Raw genomic sequence first — 18273 nt, forward strand, 5'->3', positions numbered from 1 at the left:
AATTTGTTTATGTTAATGTCATTTTCACTTTGTCCACTTAGACCATATTTTGGTGATATATTTTTGTTTGTGTATATTGTGTTTGTTTGTGTGGTTTTTGACCATTAATGTACATAATAAGAACAAAAATCCTAAAAAATATCTTGTATGGACTGTTGGTTTGATCTGAGACTATTGGACTTAGAATTTAGGCAACACTCCCTATGCAAAGGACTTGGCCAATGCCAACTTTCATGAAACCAAGTGCTTGTGAAGTGAACCTTCATCTGATACAACATTGAAGATCCATTTGAGTTCATCTGCAACATGATCATTGTGTAGTTGTTACTTTGAACCTATGACTTATGCCATCTTTTGAAGTCATCTGTTACATGGGCAAACTTGAAGAAGATCATGGAATTGTTAAGCTTGGATGTGGCTATCTTTATTTGATGCCTTGTTTCTTCAACTTGTTATTTGTGTATTTGCATTGTTGTTTGATTCTAAAGTCTAAGGGAAATTTAGGTTTCTATATGACATTCTTGTTTATTGGATTGCAGCCCATCGGTCAGATCTTTTCAACTCTCAACTTTTACATTTGTGCTTAGGACTAGTCTCTTCATCTCCTCCCCATTTCTTTAATTTCAAAATCTTCTCCCTCCTTTTAAAATCTTCTTTGCTTGCGTCTGTTTTCTAAACATAGAGTATTATGCAAACTAGAAACTTTGGCTTTATGTCATTGCATTTTAAACTCTTTTCTTAATCAAACTTGTAAATAAACTTAACTATACCTGACTTAAAATTTCAAAAGTAAAAAAAAAGAACTAACACCCGTTCAAACCATTTTTAGGCCTTTGTGCCTTTTAAACTTAAATTTTTGTTAAAAGTAATTTATCCACTTTGAAATTGATATCACGAACTACGAGGTTTTGATCCCTCATTTTTATGTTGGTACGTAGACACATGTCCGAAGGTCTTATCAAATACAAAAATATAGTTAATGAATTCTTTTATCATCCCCAAATTCTATTTGTTTGCAAACATCATTTGTACAAAAAATACATATGCACACAAGAAAGGGCTCCCTAGGAGTACATATGACACTTTGTGTGCTAACACCTTCCCTCTGTGTAACCAATCTCCTTACCTGTAATCTCTGACATTTTATTGATTTTGATTTGAAAACTTTTTATTCTTGGATTTTGTTCGTACTTTTTCCTTTTCCCTTGGAAACAATAAAAGCGCGGTGGCGACTCTTGTTTAATTGATGTCTAGCTTATCCATAGCTTAATGATCATGAATTTACCGCTACAACGACCTATTGCAGTTGGCTGATTGTTCCCTCACCATACTAGATGCTCCATTAATATCCACTTTTGTTGAATGATGGCATAAGAGGACATCATCTTTTCACCTTCCATTTGGTGAGATGACGATTACTTGATGATATCTCTGGCCTTTTCCATTTTCCCATTAAGACAAAACTATAACAAACTGAATCACTAAATCACTCATCAAAGAAGAGATGCACCATATATCATCACTAGAATACCAAATAAAAGAAAAGAGCCACTCTTATATCAAAAAAGTCTTTATTTTCAAATCACTCATCAAAGAAGAGAACCATTTTGTATCGGTATATCACATACAAACCAGCAAAAGAGACTCATTACATATATGAATTTAAGATTATTCATTCATTTCTATTTCTATATAAACACATACAAACGTTTAGTAGAAAAGTAGAAAGAACAACTACAACATCACCGAGTAAACTGTGCCTATGGCTCCACAATGATTTTCCCAGTGGCGTGGCCATCAATGCTCTTAGCCCAAGCATCTTCAGCTTTGCTCAAAGGAAACTTGGAGTCGATGATTGTTTTGAGTTTTCCATCCTTTACTAATTGAGCAAGATGTTCCATGCCCTCACGCTTGACATTTACAATAAACGGCACCAACCGCTTCTTCGAAAAAGTAAGTTTCTTCAGAGCAAAAGTAAACATTGAACTTGGGCCAGGTGTTAAATCCACTACAACCCCTTTTTCAGCTAAATTAGGATCAAAAGTTGACCATGGTATTCCAGTGGTGCAATGTATCACTGCATCATATTTCCTACCAGATGGACTCTTCAGTGCTACTCCTTCTGGAGTCTTGTAGTCGAGAACTTCATCAGCGCCTAAGCTTTTGACAAAGTCGATGTTACGAGCGCCACAAGTGGCTGTCACGTGGTTGTTCCCTAGTTTGGCAAGTTGAACAGCGTATACACCTACACCACCTGAAGCAGCAGTTACCAAAACATTCTTCTGCTCGCCAGTCCCGTCAAGCTTAATTCCTCCAATTTCGGTGAGTGCGTCACGAGCTGTGAGACCAGCTATAGGTAAACCTGCAGCTTCAGCGGCTGAGACTTCAGATGGTCTGGCAGCTGTTAAGCTTTCGCTTGCCACTGCAAACTCAGCTAGTCCCCCTCCATACTGTCATTCAACATAACACGAAATTTGATAATACTTATTATATTAACATATATGAATAAAAAATAGTTGGATTGGAGATAGTATCAGTACAAAAGTTGTGGATTAAGAAAGAGCATATATATCACAAGCAGAAGCAGAAGAGCATATGAATAAACTGTAACACAGCTATATAAATAATTTCACACTATAATCCATGTGGCACCTTCATATACTCCCTCCCTCCGGTCCCTAAGGGAAAAAAAATACTTTTTAGATTCATTGAATAATGAATGTATCTAGACTAAATATAGACCAGGTACATTGAAATGGTTGGTTCAAAAAGAAGAAAAGAAGATGAAGACAGCAAGAAATAGATATTGGAGATTTTCAATTAAGACCCTAGCTTCTTATCGATTTAGTCCCTGATTTTTGCCTACACGTGTACTAAGATGTCTGTTGCTCGTCACTTTTTTTTGTAAACTTGGTATCCGGCCTTTCGACAGACTAATTCAAGGGGACCAATTCCAGCTTACGATTGATTAATCCAAGGGACCGCAGGGGCCCATTTGAAGCCAGAGCAAAGCTCTGTATGGACTGACTCAACACAGGGATTGAGGGCACCTAGCGGTATTCGAACCTGGGACTTTGAGAGGAGCACTCTCAGAACCCAAACCTTCCCCAGCAGGCCAATCCCTGGAGGTTGATACATCATTACTCAATAAAATAAGGGGCCCATTCGATAAGTGAGGGACTATTATGCAATATCAATAAAATAAGGGACTAGGTTGATATGACTGCCCAAATTGGGTATTTACTCACTTGTCTATATATTTATCATAAGAAAAGCCTTCCCTAATAACATATGGCGAAAACCAATTCATTCATGAAATAGTGTTGCAATTCACACTTGAAATAACATAAATGATAGGAAGAAATGAAAAACCCTAAACTAAGGGAGTGAAAGAAAGAGATGAGTACTTGATGTGTTAGTTTAGCAAGAACTTTGTCACCAACTTTAAAATCCTTGACTTGCGGTCCAACCTCTAGTACCTCTCCTGCTACATCAGTACCTAAATCAAAGTCCCACAAGCATAAGCAAAGAATGAATTCATGTGTATATACACATTAATTAACCACTTATTATTTTTATATAAACTACAAAGCAGTTTTCATAAGTTAAAAACAATTCATAGACATGTCATAAGCTATTTCTTAGGTATCACACAAACACTTTGAAAAAGTGCTTATGCTGACCAATAAACTTAAATAAACCGTTTTTATAAACCAATCGAAACACAAATTTAAGTAAAAAGGATATGGATCAGTGATACATACAAGGTGTATGGGGAAATTTTCGAGGCATAAATATAGCACGAAGATCACCCTTCTGAATCTTCCAGTCAACTGGATTAATGCTAGCTGCTTCCAATTTGAGTAAAACTTCATTGGTTTTTGGAGTTGGAACAGGAATTTCAACATGCTGAAATTGAATCAGAATCAGTGATGCAGATGTAAATATTAATGAAATTAGGTTAATTTAATTTGAAGAAAGAAGAAAAAGTGATGACCTTCAATCCGGAGGGTCCTCCGCCATAGGAACTGTACTGAACAGCTTGCATAAGTTTCGCAGCCATATCTATCTTGCAGAGCACCGAATTCTATGGATCTGTATTTGTTGCCTTGTTTTTATTTCTACAAATTTCAACTCTCTTTGTATATAAAAACGAAAGTAAATGGAATGGTCCTAATTCTCAAACATTACATTTACGTTTTTTTTATAAATTTTTAAGAAAATATATTTTCTTAACAGTATTGACTTTGTTTACTAACTTAACCGGTATCAAAGTAAACAATTAATAACAATATATTCATTGTTATAATATTTTTTTTTTTAAGTTAAATAAAAAATATAAACAATCAATAAAAAAATTATATAAGTTTTGCTAATAAAAATTAATGGAGTTTTTTTTGTTAAGGGAACAAAGTAGAAAAAAAAAACATGAATTTTATTTTTGTTGAAAAACTTATATAATTTTGCCTAATAAAAATATATTGTTATTAAAACGACTAGCGTCCACACAACACTTTGTGTCCGTCTATCCGCTTTTTTAATAAAAACACGGCACTTTGTCTGACATGACCTGACAACACTTGGGAAAAATCAAAGGGAGTTTTATCAACAGGTTCATACATGACCTGATGACACTGGAAAATTCAAATAAAGCATATCCACATGTTCATGCATGACCTGACAATTATGGAGGTTTCATAGAGATTTTAACAACAGGTTCAGACGTGACCTGACAACACTAGAAAACCCAAAGAAAACTTCAACAACGGGTTCAAACATGACCTGACAATATTGGAAAACATACCAAGCAAGTTTCATCAACAAGTTCATACATGGTCTGACACTTTAGAATACATCTGACAGTTCTAGAGATTTCTCATAAGAAATTCATCCGATCAAAGATTTTGGAGATTCCTAACAGGGAATTTATGCAAAACAAAGATAAACGGGAGTCTTCTTATAAGTAGATCATCCACGCAAAAGGCTATGATGATTCTTTACAAAGAAATGAAACAAAACTAACATCATTGGAGTTTTATAACAAGAAAAACCTCCAAGCTTCTGGGAATTCCTCAAGATGATGAGTCATACATGACTTTCACAGAACCATCAGGAAAGACAGGGTAATCAAACTCTATGTACGTGCCAACAACAATTGGAATTTGACCGTAAGCAATGGATTACAACCAGCTTTTAACGGATCGGTGCCAACAACAATTGGACTTTGACCGTAAGCAATGGATTGCAACCAGCTTTTAACGGGTCGGTGCCAACAACAATTGGACTTTGACCGTAAGTAATGGATTACAACCAGTTTTTAACGAATTAGTGCCAACAACAATTGGACTTTGACCATAATCAATGGATTACAACCAACTTTTAACAGATTTTGCCAACAAAAATTGGACTATGACCGTAAGAAATGGATTACAACCAGATTTTAACGGGTTTTGCCAACAACAATTGGACTTTGACTGAAGGCATTAGTAAAGCAAATGCCGACTATAATAGAGTTTTCTAACAACAACTGGACTTGAAATGATGTTGGCGACAACCAAACTTCAGATACCAATTACGGTTGTATTTACAAACAAAGTGACAATGATGCCAATGACAATTGGGTTTAAAATGAGTTCTAGTAACCACTGAGCTTGGAATAATTCCTAGTAACAACTGAGTTTTATGAGACACCAATGAGTCTTGAAATAATGCCAGGGAATGACATAGAGGTTCTGGAAGTGCGTCAGAACAAAAATAACATGTCCGGGAATTCATCGGAGAGTAAAAGAAACGAATTCTGGAAATGCAGCAGAATACAAACATACATATTTGAGAATGCATAAAATAGGTGGGGGAACATCTGGAAATACATCAGACAAGTTACGGAAATACATCAATAAACAAAGGAGTAATCCATAAATTCATCGGATAATCCAAAAAGTAATTGAACCTCATGGACTTTTTTTTATAGGTGCCAACTGAGTTGGACTTGAAATGACTGCGAAAATCGGATGATGGTTTAAGGGCACCAAAGAAAAATTGGAATTAGAGGTCAAAGGATATATGACCAACAACAATACCTGGGTCAATGCCAAATGAGAGAAAAGTACATTTCGGTTATGCATGATTTGAATTTGTTTCTATACATGATATATGAATGATCATGATATGAAAATGTTGACACTTAAGTGGACTGGGAGTTTCTAAAGGATTTTTATGGAGGTCATGACTCCTCAACACCGAGAACTCAACCAAATATTTTATGATAGATGTTGTCAAAGGAGAATTCTATCAACCTTGGCAGCCACAACTTAGCCAATGGGATCCTTTTGGAGGATTAATGAACCATGTTAGCATAATTTTCAGGCACTCGTCTAAAACTCAATAGTTGTTGACGTATGGCAGAATTTGTTTGAGAAATTTTAAAGCATGAAGAAAGAGGTTATGCCCCTCTGTGGCTCATCTTGCCCCAATCTCTTGGGTATTTGAAAATTGTTCACCTTGAAAGTGAGTTTGAAACAGCTTGACATGAGATGATCTCGAGATGGCTTACCCCAATGTTTGAATACCGCAGTGATCTGACCCTGATTAACCAAATCCTGGAATGGTATACTTCTGATTGACTGTCCTTGGATAGTTGGACTCAATGAGCTTCTGAGGTGGCTTGCCCCAGTGTGTGTCTTGAAGAAAAATACTCTTGGCTAACTAGACCTTGGGGTGATTGGCTCAGATTGACTGATACTCAAGGTGATTTCCCCTGACTGGACTTTTTCACTTTATCAAGTTCCTCAATTATATATTGTTGGAATTTCTTTAATGCTAAGTGTTGACTCGAAAATAAGATTGTTCATTCAAAAATGGTAATTTTAATGCAGTGTGATCGTGACTTAGTAAGTCTATGGGAATCGTGACTGCAAGTGCACAATCCTATCGCGTAGTTTTAAAGATTATAGAACCCACAAGGACTAATAATCGAACATATCGTGGTCTAATGTTGCTATGTAAATCTAAGGTTGATGATCGTTCTACGATTGGAGGGATGAAGAGAAATAACTATAACGTAAATAAAAGGTTAATAAAGATATGCGATATAGGGATATCGGTATGTAACGCATCAAACTTCGGAGGTTAGATAGATAGTTGGTGTAATCTTATTGGTCAAAATATTCTTCAGTAGAAATTATTTATAGAAAGGACTTAGTCTCACACTCTCGTTTTTATTGACTCTGACCATACTCCTAAACCAGAATGCTTGGCTCTCGCGGTATCATTTTGAATTTAGAAGTAACTTTTGAATATAAATAACGTCTAATTAATCCTAAAGCGTTCTCGCTGTGTTTAGGATTAATGCCTAGTTTCAGCTATCTGGTTAAAATATCAAACTCTCGTTCTTGTTGGCCGTAAACTTAGTTTGTTTTGTACTCTCGTACGAAAAACAGTTTGATTAAAATAAGAAACTAAAAATAGGAAAAATAAGTTTTATAAAAACTAACACCAATTATTTATGAATCCCTTTGTTTCGACGGTCTTTACATACTGATACCTAAGGGTTTAGCCGGACATGGATCCGGTAACAGACATGGTATTTGGAAATTCAAACATACAATAAGGCATAAATAAATAAAACAGTAATCAAAATAAAACCTGGATTACGAATTGAGAACTGGAATTGAATCTTGATTCTTCGATTAAAATAATGTCGGCAGGCTTTGGCATTGAGTAACTATTACAATTGAATTCAAATGCGTAAATAATAAATCGTTATAGTCCCTGATGTGGAGAACTATTACTTTTACAAAGTAAGAAAATTGCCTAGAAAACTAAAAGAAATTAATTCTGACTCAAAAAAATAATCTGTAGATTGAAAACTGGAAGAAGAGAGCCTTTTGGCGAGTCTGGGAGAGAATCCTTATATATTTTCCACATCCCTCATTTGTAGCGAGGGTGGGTGGATTAGTGGCTAGAAACATGGAGAAAACGAGGGAAGATTAGGTTGTGGCGGTTGCCACAACCCTAGCCCTTTACTCCGTGGCGAGCGCCACAATTGTAGGGATGAGTGCCACCTTTCTTCATGCTTGGTGGCGGGCGCCACCTCCTCCTTGGGTTCATGTGGTGGGCGGCACACACCCTAGATGATGGGCGCCACAAGCCCATTTGCTTTGGTGGTCCATTATCTCTATTTTTCTACATTTTCTTCTCTTTTTCTTTCCTTTTTCTTTCATTTTTGTTATTTTCCATTTTGCTTGATGTAAACCTTTTAATCGATAAATACCTGCAATAAACATAAAATATTGCGTAATAATAAGTGTTAATCAAGTAAAAAGCAATGCATATGGAGTCAAAATTACGACACATTTTTGCGTTATCAAACTCTCTCATACTTAAACCTTTGCTTGTCCTCAAGCAAATGCCGCGTATATGAAAAAAGTTTTGTAAAATATTTGCAGCATACATTATCAAGACTCGTAGAAGACACAGTTGCATTCGGATACTCATTCTAGTCTATAAACTTTACTTTGGTTCAAAATTATATTAACAGGTACTCACTTCCACACTAAGGGTATCGTTGGAACACATAGTCGCATTATTACAACCATAAGTTTCCCTCCTATACAAACCAATCTGAATCATGTTGTCATGCCTAAGCCTACCTTACTAAACCTTCTTTTTATCCTTTTTCATTCTGGCGCAATCACATTAAGCACGTTATCATTTCACATTCATAACAAGATAATCTGTTAGTGACTATGATCTCATCATTATTTCTTTCTTTCTTTTTCGCACTTTGGCTCAAATAACAGTTAAAGATGGTTATACAGTTGGGCTAAATGACTGGGCGAGGATCACATAACTTAGAGGTAATAACATTTTTCATACATTTCGTAATCTTTTCTTCTTTCAAGCCTGAAATCATACACTTATTTGCATCGTCTTCTTTCGTAGTGTATGCTTAGGATGGTGTTGACTGCTAGATAAACTACTTAAGGAAATACTAAAGGATAGAATTTAAGGTATGACATGACAAGTACTCAAATCGATCTTATACTTGGGAGATTTAAGGTGTTAGAATGATACCGATCTTATAAAGTTTTTCCAAATCTCTACAATTCAACCTTAGTTTTATTCATAGTTTAGAACTTTCAAAAGATGTACTGTATCTCTAAGTCTAGATTTTTGAGAAAAACTTTGTATGGCTTAAGCAAATAGGAGAATTAGTAAATAACGGAAACCACACATAAAGACTCGACATCACATTGATATTTAACTCGACTGACACTTTAACAAAAATAACAAAAGGAAATAACAATAACAATAATTTAAATCTACCTAGAAAGCGATAAATAAAAGCGGTAAAGCTTCATCCCCCATATTTAAACCTTGCATTGTCCCCAATGCAATGACATAAGATAGGAAATAAAGATAGAACCTAGGTATCCTGCTACTGGGGCCTTCTACTACGTGTACGTGCACGTCCACTGTTTCCTGGCTGGTGAGGTGGCGTGTAGTTTTGGAGATCTTCCACACGCATTGTCAATGTTGCCATTTCATCGATCAAGCCAGACATGTTTTGTTCGGTTCTGAAAGCATAGTCGTGTTGATCATGCTGCATTTGGCGAAGGATTTGCATCATTTTAGTTTGCTGAGCTTCCATGTTTTGGATTTGTAGGTCTCGCTGAGCGTCTAATTCGCTACGCCGCAGTAGTTCAGCATAGATCTCATCAAGAGTGGTTGGTGCCGCATTTCTTCTTGGTCTTTGACTGGAGGATATACCTGCAACATTTTCAAATAACATGTGTGTGGTGTGTGGGTCAGTAGCGGGAGCAGTTTGCTCTAGAATGTGATCCTCATCGGTGTCCCCGCCAGCAACTACATTCTTAGGAATGTGTGCGGGGACTTGGTTAGGCACCGGATCATTAGTATAACAATAATTATCCGGGTTTTGCACATCTGTGCGATTTGGATTTGGGAGGATAAAATCTTGTAACACATTATTTGCAATTATTAAATTGAATTTACCGTCACTTTTTCGTTTTACTAGTTTCATGCTCCTTGCCATGTCAATGTCAATGTCAATGGCATGATGCGGGAGTGGGGTTTGCCTGGAGAATTTTTCTTCGAGTCCTAGGACTCTAGCTATGGAGGTTATTAAACCTCCAAAAATAATCGCCCGTCACTTCGCATTGACAATGGCCTGTATGTGAGATAGCATAAAAGGGACGGTATTCACCTTTTTGTGGCAAAAATGTGGCGAATAAATAAAAGAGTTCTTTTTCATTCACCTTGTTAGAATTTGCTCAGCCAAAAATGGTGGACGCCAATATTTGGCGGAAAAATCGAATAGTTGGGTTGTGAATTAAAGTGGCTCTGTTTCCCTCAAAGCTATGGTTACTGTACCAGTTATTACCCTCCAAAATTGTTGGAAGGCGTGTTGCCAACCCTCAATATCTGGGACCTCACTTACTACTTCATCCCCATGGAGAAATTGTAGCAGGTCCACAAGTTGGGAAAATGTAAAAGCATATTCTATGTTGAACAAGCGAAACTGGACAGTCCCACTGGAACAGTTTGTGTTGGGTGTGAGACTAAAAATTAACGAACTTAGAAATTCTAGTGTTAATTGAGCATAGACAGGGTCCTTAAAAGATAGGAAATGATTTAAATTTAAAGTGTCTAGCATATAGTTAACACTATCTAAAATTCCTAAGGCAAATAAGCAGGGTTCATCAGCATACCTTGTTGATTCAATTTTTCTTGTGCTCAGAGTCGTGTATGTCTCTTCTTGCAATTCACCTGGTTCGCCGTTTCTGAACACTATTTTGTATTCCCTCATCTGTGTCATGACTAAATTTCATAGTACTCGTGTAATGTAGTAACAATATAGCAAGAGAGAGGATATTTATGCTAATGAGAGGTGTGGTTTTGTGAAATTATGTTGGTGGTTTATATAGAGATTGTTGTGGTTGGGAATTGATGAATGAAATAAATTTTATTTATGGTCTTCAATGCCATGGTCAAAGGATGCGTGAGTGGTTGAAGATTTTTAATAGAGTGTCCAGCATGCAAGGGACAAGGCAATTAAAGCAATCGTGTGGCATTAGTACAACATCGTGCATGTGAATGTTAGTGTAGTGGCTGACACCACTTTTTATGTGTGTGGCTGACGCCACTAGGAACTTGAGGCGGGCGCCACAGTCTTCACATAGGCGCCACGCCTGTATGTGGCAGGCGCCACATGCAGTGTTGTGTGTTCCCATGTGTGAACCTTTATAGTTTTGACCATAATTTTTCCATTTGAATTTTAATTGACCGACATTAAATAGTGGTTGTATAATTAGGTAGAAGAAAACCAACATAATAAATAGAAGTAGGAATGGGAAACAAGATATGGTAAAATGACATTAAAACGCAAAATTGAAAAATAAAAGAATGAGGTAGACAGGAAAAGATGATATAATTCATCTACTGGAAAAAATAAATGAAGTAAATAAAAACTCCCAATGTGTAAAAACAACAATAAAATTCCAAACAAGAAAATGAAATCAATGTCAGTAAATCGGTAATATTCCAATAAATTAGCCATTACGGCGACAGCTGGCAGGAGGAGCGAACAAGTAGAAGTGTTGGTAAATATGATCCAAGTTCTCTGTCACTACATCCATAAAGTCGTGGAAGTCCATGTGCAAAGTGCTCAGTTCACCTCTCAGGTTGGCGATGTCTGTCTGGACAGCTTCGATGGCAGCGACATGATCGGTAGGAGGTGCATCAGGTATAGCTGGGACGTGTGATTCAGCGTCAGAGAAAAAAGTATCATAGTGGTCGTAGATTTGCGGTGTCTCTGGAGGAGAAGGTGGTGCATCTGGTGGTCCATCCAAATCGTAGAGCCAGTTGTTCCTATCATGCACACTCGTCCTATGGTCTGGCAGGGTAAACAAGTGTACTACTTGGTGGTTAATTAGAAATTCAAACACGTATGGACCTAGGTTCCTAATGATACCAGTTTTGAAACAAAATTGGATATTCATTGGTCGTATAAGTCTGATAAGTGGATGTTTCAGTCCAATGGCATTTGTGATCATGGTCACTAAGCCCCCTACTAAGATTGGTCCATGGTTATCTTGTGTTATACGGTCCAAATTAGCTATCATAAATGTAGTGGCGTTAACAGGATGGGCTTGTGATGCACAATACATTATAAAGAGCTCGTCTTTGGACACGAAGGTTTTGTTCTGTTCCTTTCCAAATAAGGTGTGAGCTAGGAACCTTATGAAAGTAATGAATCGCAGGGTTATGGATGTTCTCTAAATGCATAAGGTCTGGCTCGGGATGGTCGTTTCCTGTGATGCTTCCCCAAAAGAGATCTAGTTGATGGTCTACTAGCCTGTCTTCCTGGGTAATGGTAAGTGTATCAGGACCATTAGGGTATCCTAGGAGTTCAGCCATTTCTCTGTGGGTGTAGAGGTGGTCATTATCAAACAACCTAAAGGTGATTAGGCCTTTGTTAAATCCCAAACCATGGTTTGGAAGGTACACTAGGGAGCTTAGGAATTCTAAAGTCAACCTACTGATGGAACTAAATTTTCTTTTGATAGCAAAGGTGTCCCAGCTTAGTTGCTTAATTAGGAACATAACACCGTCTCTTATACCTAATTTGGTCATGGTGTGTTCATCTGGGTACAAGGTTAGTGTCATTTCTCTCTGAGCTAGAGCCTCAAAACATCTCCTTTGAGTTTTGCCTCTGAAGACTATATCCATGTAATCTAATTGTTGCATTGTGATAGTCAGTAGCTAGATAAAATCAAGTAGATAATAGCATTAAATTAGTAATGGTCAATAATACAGAAAGGCACCGATTAACTTTATGAGAAATAAGAATGAAAAAAAGAAATGAAAATTAAGCAGTAGTAATAATTATAAATTTGGGTAATGAAATTAAATAGTTAAAGACAGAGTGTGGGTTGTCTCCCATCAAGCGCTTTGTTTATTGTCGTAAGCTCGACAGAAATAGGACAGGCGTTATTCTTTTGAATGAGCGCGGAGCTCTGCGAGCTTTATATTTTCAATGAGATCATTGTTATCAATGTTGTGGTAATGTTTCAAACGTTGGCCGTTTACTATGAATGGTTCGCCCGTTTTTCCTTTTATCTCTATTGCTCCATTTGGAAAGATATTGGTAATTTTGAAGGGACCAGACCATCTAGAACGAAGTTTTCCGGGAAAGAGTCTGAGGCGGGAGTTAAACAGGAGTACTTTGTCGCCTTCCTTAAACTATTTCCTTAATATGCGATTGTTGTGCCATTTTTTTGTTCTTTCTTTATAGATTCGGGCCTTCTCATACGCATCTAGTCTAAGTTCTTCTAGTTCGTGGATATCTAATATTCTTTTTTCGCCTGCGGTAGTGTAATTGAGATTAAGGGTCTTAATGGACCAATATGCTTTATGTTCTAATTCTACCGACAGATGACATGATTTTCCATAAACTAGCTTAAAAGGTGTGGTTCCTATTGGGGTTTTATAAGTTGTCCTATATGCCCACAGGGCTTCTGGTAATTTTGAGGACCAATCTTTCCTAGAGGTGGCAACCGTCTTTTCTAAGATTTGTTTAATTTCTCAGTTCGAGACTTCTACTTGCCCACTCATCTATGTGTGATAGGGTGTTGCTACGCGGTGCCGGACTCCATATTTCAGTAATAACTTTTCAAAAATCCTTGAAATAAAATGGGATCCACCATCACTGATGACAAGTCTCGGCACTCTGAATCTAGGGAAAATTATTCGCTTAAAGAGTCTAATTACCACTCGTGTGTCGTTTGTTGGAGAGGCTATGGCCTCAATCCATTTTGATATGTAATCGACCGTAACAAGGATATACTTGTTACCAAAAGAGGATGGAAAAGGTCTCATAAAATCGATTCCCCATACATCTAAGACTTGTACTTCCAAAATTCCTTTAAGCGATATTTTGTCGCGTCTAGATATGTTGCCAGTGCGTTGACACCGGTCACAATTTGTGATCGCGATATGGGCATCTTTCCACAGAGTGGGAAAAAAGAGGCCGGCTTGCAAGATCTTAGCGTAAGTCTTCGAGGTGTTTGCATGTCCTTCATAGGGAGCAGAATGACAGTGGAAGATTACGTTTTTTACCTCATCCTCGGGGACACATCGACGGAAAATGTCGTTGGCGCCTCTCTTGAAAAGTAGAGGCTCATCCCAATAGTAGTGTTTAAGATCGTGGAAGAATTTTTTCTTTTGTTGGTAGGTCAAGTCTGGCGGAAGCACTCTAGCTGCTAAGTAGTTGACGAAGTCAGCGTACCATGGTAGTGGGGTTTAGGTGTAAATTGCTTCCACTACCTTATTTGTTTTGGTATCCTTATGGGTTAACGCATCTTTAGTTGTATTGCTTTCCAGTTGAGCTATGAGTCTTTCTTACGGAAAATCATCGTTTATAGGCACTCGTTCAGGTTCAATACCTTCCATTCTTGACAAGTGATCGGCTACGATGTTTTCAGTGCCCCTTTTATCTTTTATTTCTAGGTCAAACTCTTGTAATAGTAAGATCAACATTATGAGTCTTGGTTTGGCGTCTTTTTTGTTTAACAGGTACCTAATTGCAGCATGATCGGTATAGATAATTATCTTTGCTCCTACTAGGTAGGAACGGAATTTATCCAAAGCGAACATTACAGCTAAAAGTTCCTTTTCTGTGGTGGCATAGTTCATCTGTGCAGGGTCTATGAAGTTTCTTGTCCTAAGACTGCGCCTACAGCATAGTCATTAGCGTCACACATGATTTTAAAGGGTAATCTCCAATCGGGCGGTTGCATGATAGGTGCGGTAATAAGAGATGTTTTCAGTTATTCAAACACTACTAGGCATTTGTCGTCAAAGATGAATTCGACATCTTTCATCAATAAGCCAGTCAGTGGTTTGGTGATTTTTGAGAAATCTTTAATGAATCGCCTGTAGAAACCAGTGTGTCCTAAGAAGCTTCGTATTTCTCTTACGGTTTTCGGAGGCTGAAGGTTTTCTATAACTTCTATTTTGGCCTTGTTGACTTCAATCCCCTTGTCGGATACTATGTGTCCGAGCACGATTCCTTGTCGGACCATGAAATAGCATTTTTCCCATAGCACGAGGTTCACTTTTACGCATCTTTTTAGTACCATTTCAAGATTCGGTAAGCATCTTTCAAAGCTCTGTCTGCATATAGAGAAATTGTCCATGAAGACTTCCATGATGTCATCTATGAAATCAACGAAAATTGACATCATGCATCTTTGGAATGTTGCAGGAGCGTTACACGGTCCGAATGGCATTCGTCGGTAGGCGAATGTACCATAGGGGAACGTGAAGGTCGTTTTTGCTTGGTCGTCGGGATGAATAGGAATTTGGAAAAATCCCGAATAACCGTCTAGGTTGCAGAAGTGAGAATGCTTAGCCAATCTTTCAAGCATTTGATCAATAAACGGTAAAGGAAAATGATCCTTCTGAGTGGCTTTGTTTAATTTTCTATAATCAATACAGATTCTACTTCCAGTAACCACTATTTGTGATATTGATTCTCCTTTTTCATTATTCACAACTATGACGCCTCCCTTCTTTAGTACGACATGCACTGGGCTGGCCCATTGACTATCAGATATCGGGTAGATAATATCAGCTTCAAACAGCTTTTGCACTTCTTTCTTTACTACATCACTCATAATGGGATTTATCCTTCTTTGATGTTCTCTAGAGGACTTACTGTCTTTCTCCAGTATTATGTGATGCATGCATATGAAAGGGCTTATTCCTTTTAGATCTGAGATATTGTAGCCTAAAGCAGTTGGGTATTTTCTCAAAACATGTAGAAGCTTTTTGGTCTCTATCAGCCCTAAGTCTGCATTTACTATTACAGGTCACTCGAGTTCAGTGTCTAGGAATTCGTACCTTAGATTTTTGGATAACGTCTTAAGTTCTAGGGCTGGTTTCTTTGGGCAAGGCATATGATCGGGCGTTAGTGCTAGGCATTCGCTTAGGCTATCATCTTGGTATTCCTTACTTAAATTTTCATCTTCAAAAGTAGGAGGCCTTGGAATTTTCAGTATTTCGAAGTATGATGTTTGTTCATTCTCTATCTCTCTTATGCATTCGTCGATGACATCTAGTAGACAACATGTATTGTCTATAGCTGGTGCCTTTAGGAATTGCGTCAAAATGAACTCGACTTTTTCCTCACCAACTTCGAAGGTTAGCTTGCTTTTCTTAACATCTATAATAGCTCCGACTGTAGCTAGGAATGGTCATCCTAATATGATAGGTGCGGAACTAGGAGGTTCCTCTTCAGGAACAGGTTTCTCCAAGACATATAACTTTCTATCATGTTTGAGGATAATCCTCAGATTTCGGTGCCAATCCAGAAAACTTGTCCCAGACAATTTTTCCTTGTCAAGGATTGATCGCAAAATGTTGTTAGAGGTGTTTGTTGTCATGGTAATCTACATGAAAATAATGAAAATATAAGTATCAATAACATATTTAATTAGGCCTTTAATTAAATATGCTCCCACTATTTTACTCAAAACAAATAACCCTCACCATTTGATTCGGAAAATCCCGTTGGAAGATTTTCTAGTGGGTCGAGATCCACATTTCACTTTGTTTTAAGTCCGCGTAGGTGGATTACACAAAACTAGGTTATTTAGGTAGGAACTCCTTCCAATTGTATCTAATACAACTCTCGAATATTTTAGTTGGGTGAATAACTCCTTATTCCAATCCATCACATGGATCATTTCCAACTGTTGCTTCTAAACATATATAATCTTATTATAATTTGTTTAGTTAAGTTTGACCCATTGTTTTAGCAATTGGATATTGTAGCGGTGTATTCGTCACCATTGGAAATATTAACTAGATCCAAGGTAAATCATACAAAGTCGAGTCGCCACCGCACTTCTATTTATCCAAAGGAATGGCTAGAAAGCGAACAAAAGCCTATAAAGTTTTACAAACAAAACTAGCAAAAGGGGGTTAGAGATCTGGGTAAGAGGGTTGATCATGTCATGGGAAGGTGTTAGGCACCCACAACATCCTAGGTACTCCTAGCGAGCCCTTTTCACAACTTGTTGTATGTTATTGTTTATGAAAGTATTTTGTGCAAACATGATTGAAGAGATGAGAGAAGAATATACAAGTTAGTTATTTTTGTGTTTGGATGGATGAACCCATTGCCTACGTACCTTTCATGAAAGATAAGGATCAAAACCCCGTAGTTCGGGTAAAAGATTTCAAAACAATGTGTGAATTGATTTTAAACAAAAGCCTTAAGGTCTATCATTATCAAAGGGAGAACACTCGGCCTGAACAACCACAAGTCCACCATGTGAGAAAAGCTTCGACATGCTAGTGAGGGATTATGCCCTATAATAAGCATGGAAGTCTTACAGTTCAATCACTAAGGACAAAGGTGAGATTCATATCAACCACTAAGATAATTCAGATCTATGGCTAATGCATGAAAATTTGATTAAGAAGTGGACAAGGGCCACAAAAGCAATTAAGTGGGTTGAATTAACCAATTAGAAGTATTCACAAAGATAGTCAAAGTTAGATTAGAGTTCAATTCACAATGAGTATTATGAAAGTGAAGTTTGAAAATCAAAGGCATAAGGCCTAGGTTTCTAGTTTTGAAAACAAGTGAAAATGTTTGCACAAAAGTTTTCTGGTTTTGGTTAAGGATGAAAACATGGATCAAGGTTAAGCATGCAAGAGGTGGGTTAAGGGATAAAGCCACAAATAGGAGTTGCTTTCTCAAGATCATAGAGATGATCCAAGTAAGTTCCTTTGGAATCAGGCAACACCAGGTTAAAAGCAAGTAAGCAAGTTCAAGAGAACAACAAAATTTGGAAATAGAATGCCCATCAATGGTCTTACATCCAACTCCAAGAACAAAGAATAGGAAACAGTATGCCAATGGTTGGACTTATACCTAACTCCTGAACAACACAGAGGAAACAAAATGCCAATAGCTGGACTTACATCTAACTCCTCAAAATAAATAGGAAACAAAAAGCCAATAGCTGGACTTACATCTGACTCCTAGCAACAAAGATGTATGAAACAAACACATGAAAGATGCACAAGTAAGCAAACAAATAATCAAACATCACACTCTATATACAAACAAGAGGCTCAGACAAATGGTTGGGCTTTAGTCAAGAGGGGTCATATCAACCTCGACAAACAAGCCAAAACTGTAAGGGTGTTTTTGAGCTCTTAACCACTAACAATGAG

General features: G+C 37.3%; 1 protein-coding gene across 1 annotated transcript; it reads right to left on the reverse strand.

The window, feature by feature from the left end:
• Positions 1-1554: 1554 nt before the first annotated feature.
• LOC127105145 (chloroplast envelope quinone oxidoreductase homolog) lies at positions 1555-4210 on the reverse strand. Its single transcript, XM_051042303.1, has 4 exons — positions 3998-4210; positions 3765-3909; positions 3408-3499; positions 1555-2450 (listed from the first exon to the last, which is right to left on the reverse strand). The coding sequence occupies exons 1-4, from the start codon at positions 4061-4063 to the stop codon at positions 1761-1763; spliced, it is 993 nt and encodes a 330-aa protein (XP_050898260.1). The 5' UTR covers positions 4064-4210; the 3' UTR covers positions 1555-1760.
• Between the last annotated feature and the right edge of the window lie 14063 nt (positions 4211-18273).

Source organism: Lathyrus oleraceus, chromosome 7 (genome assembly GCF_024323335.1).
Source record: "Lathyrus oleraceus cultivar Zhongwan6 chromosome 7, CAAS_Psat_ZW6_1.0, whole genome shotgun sequence".
NCBI classification, from domain to species: Eukaryota; Viridiplantae; Streptophyta; class Magnoliopsida; order Fabales; family Fabaceae; genus Lathyrus; species Lathyrus oleraceus.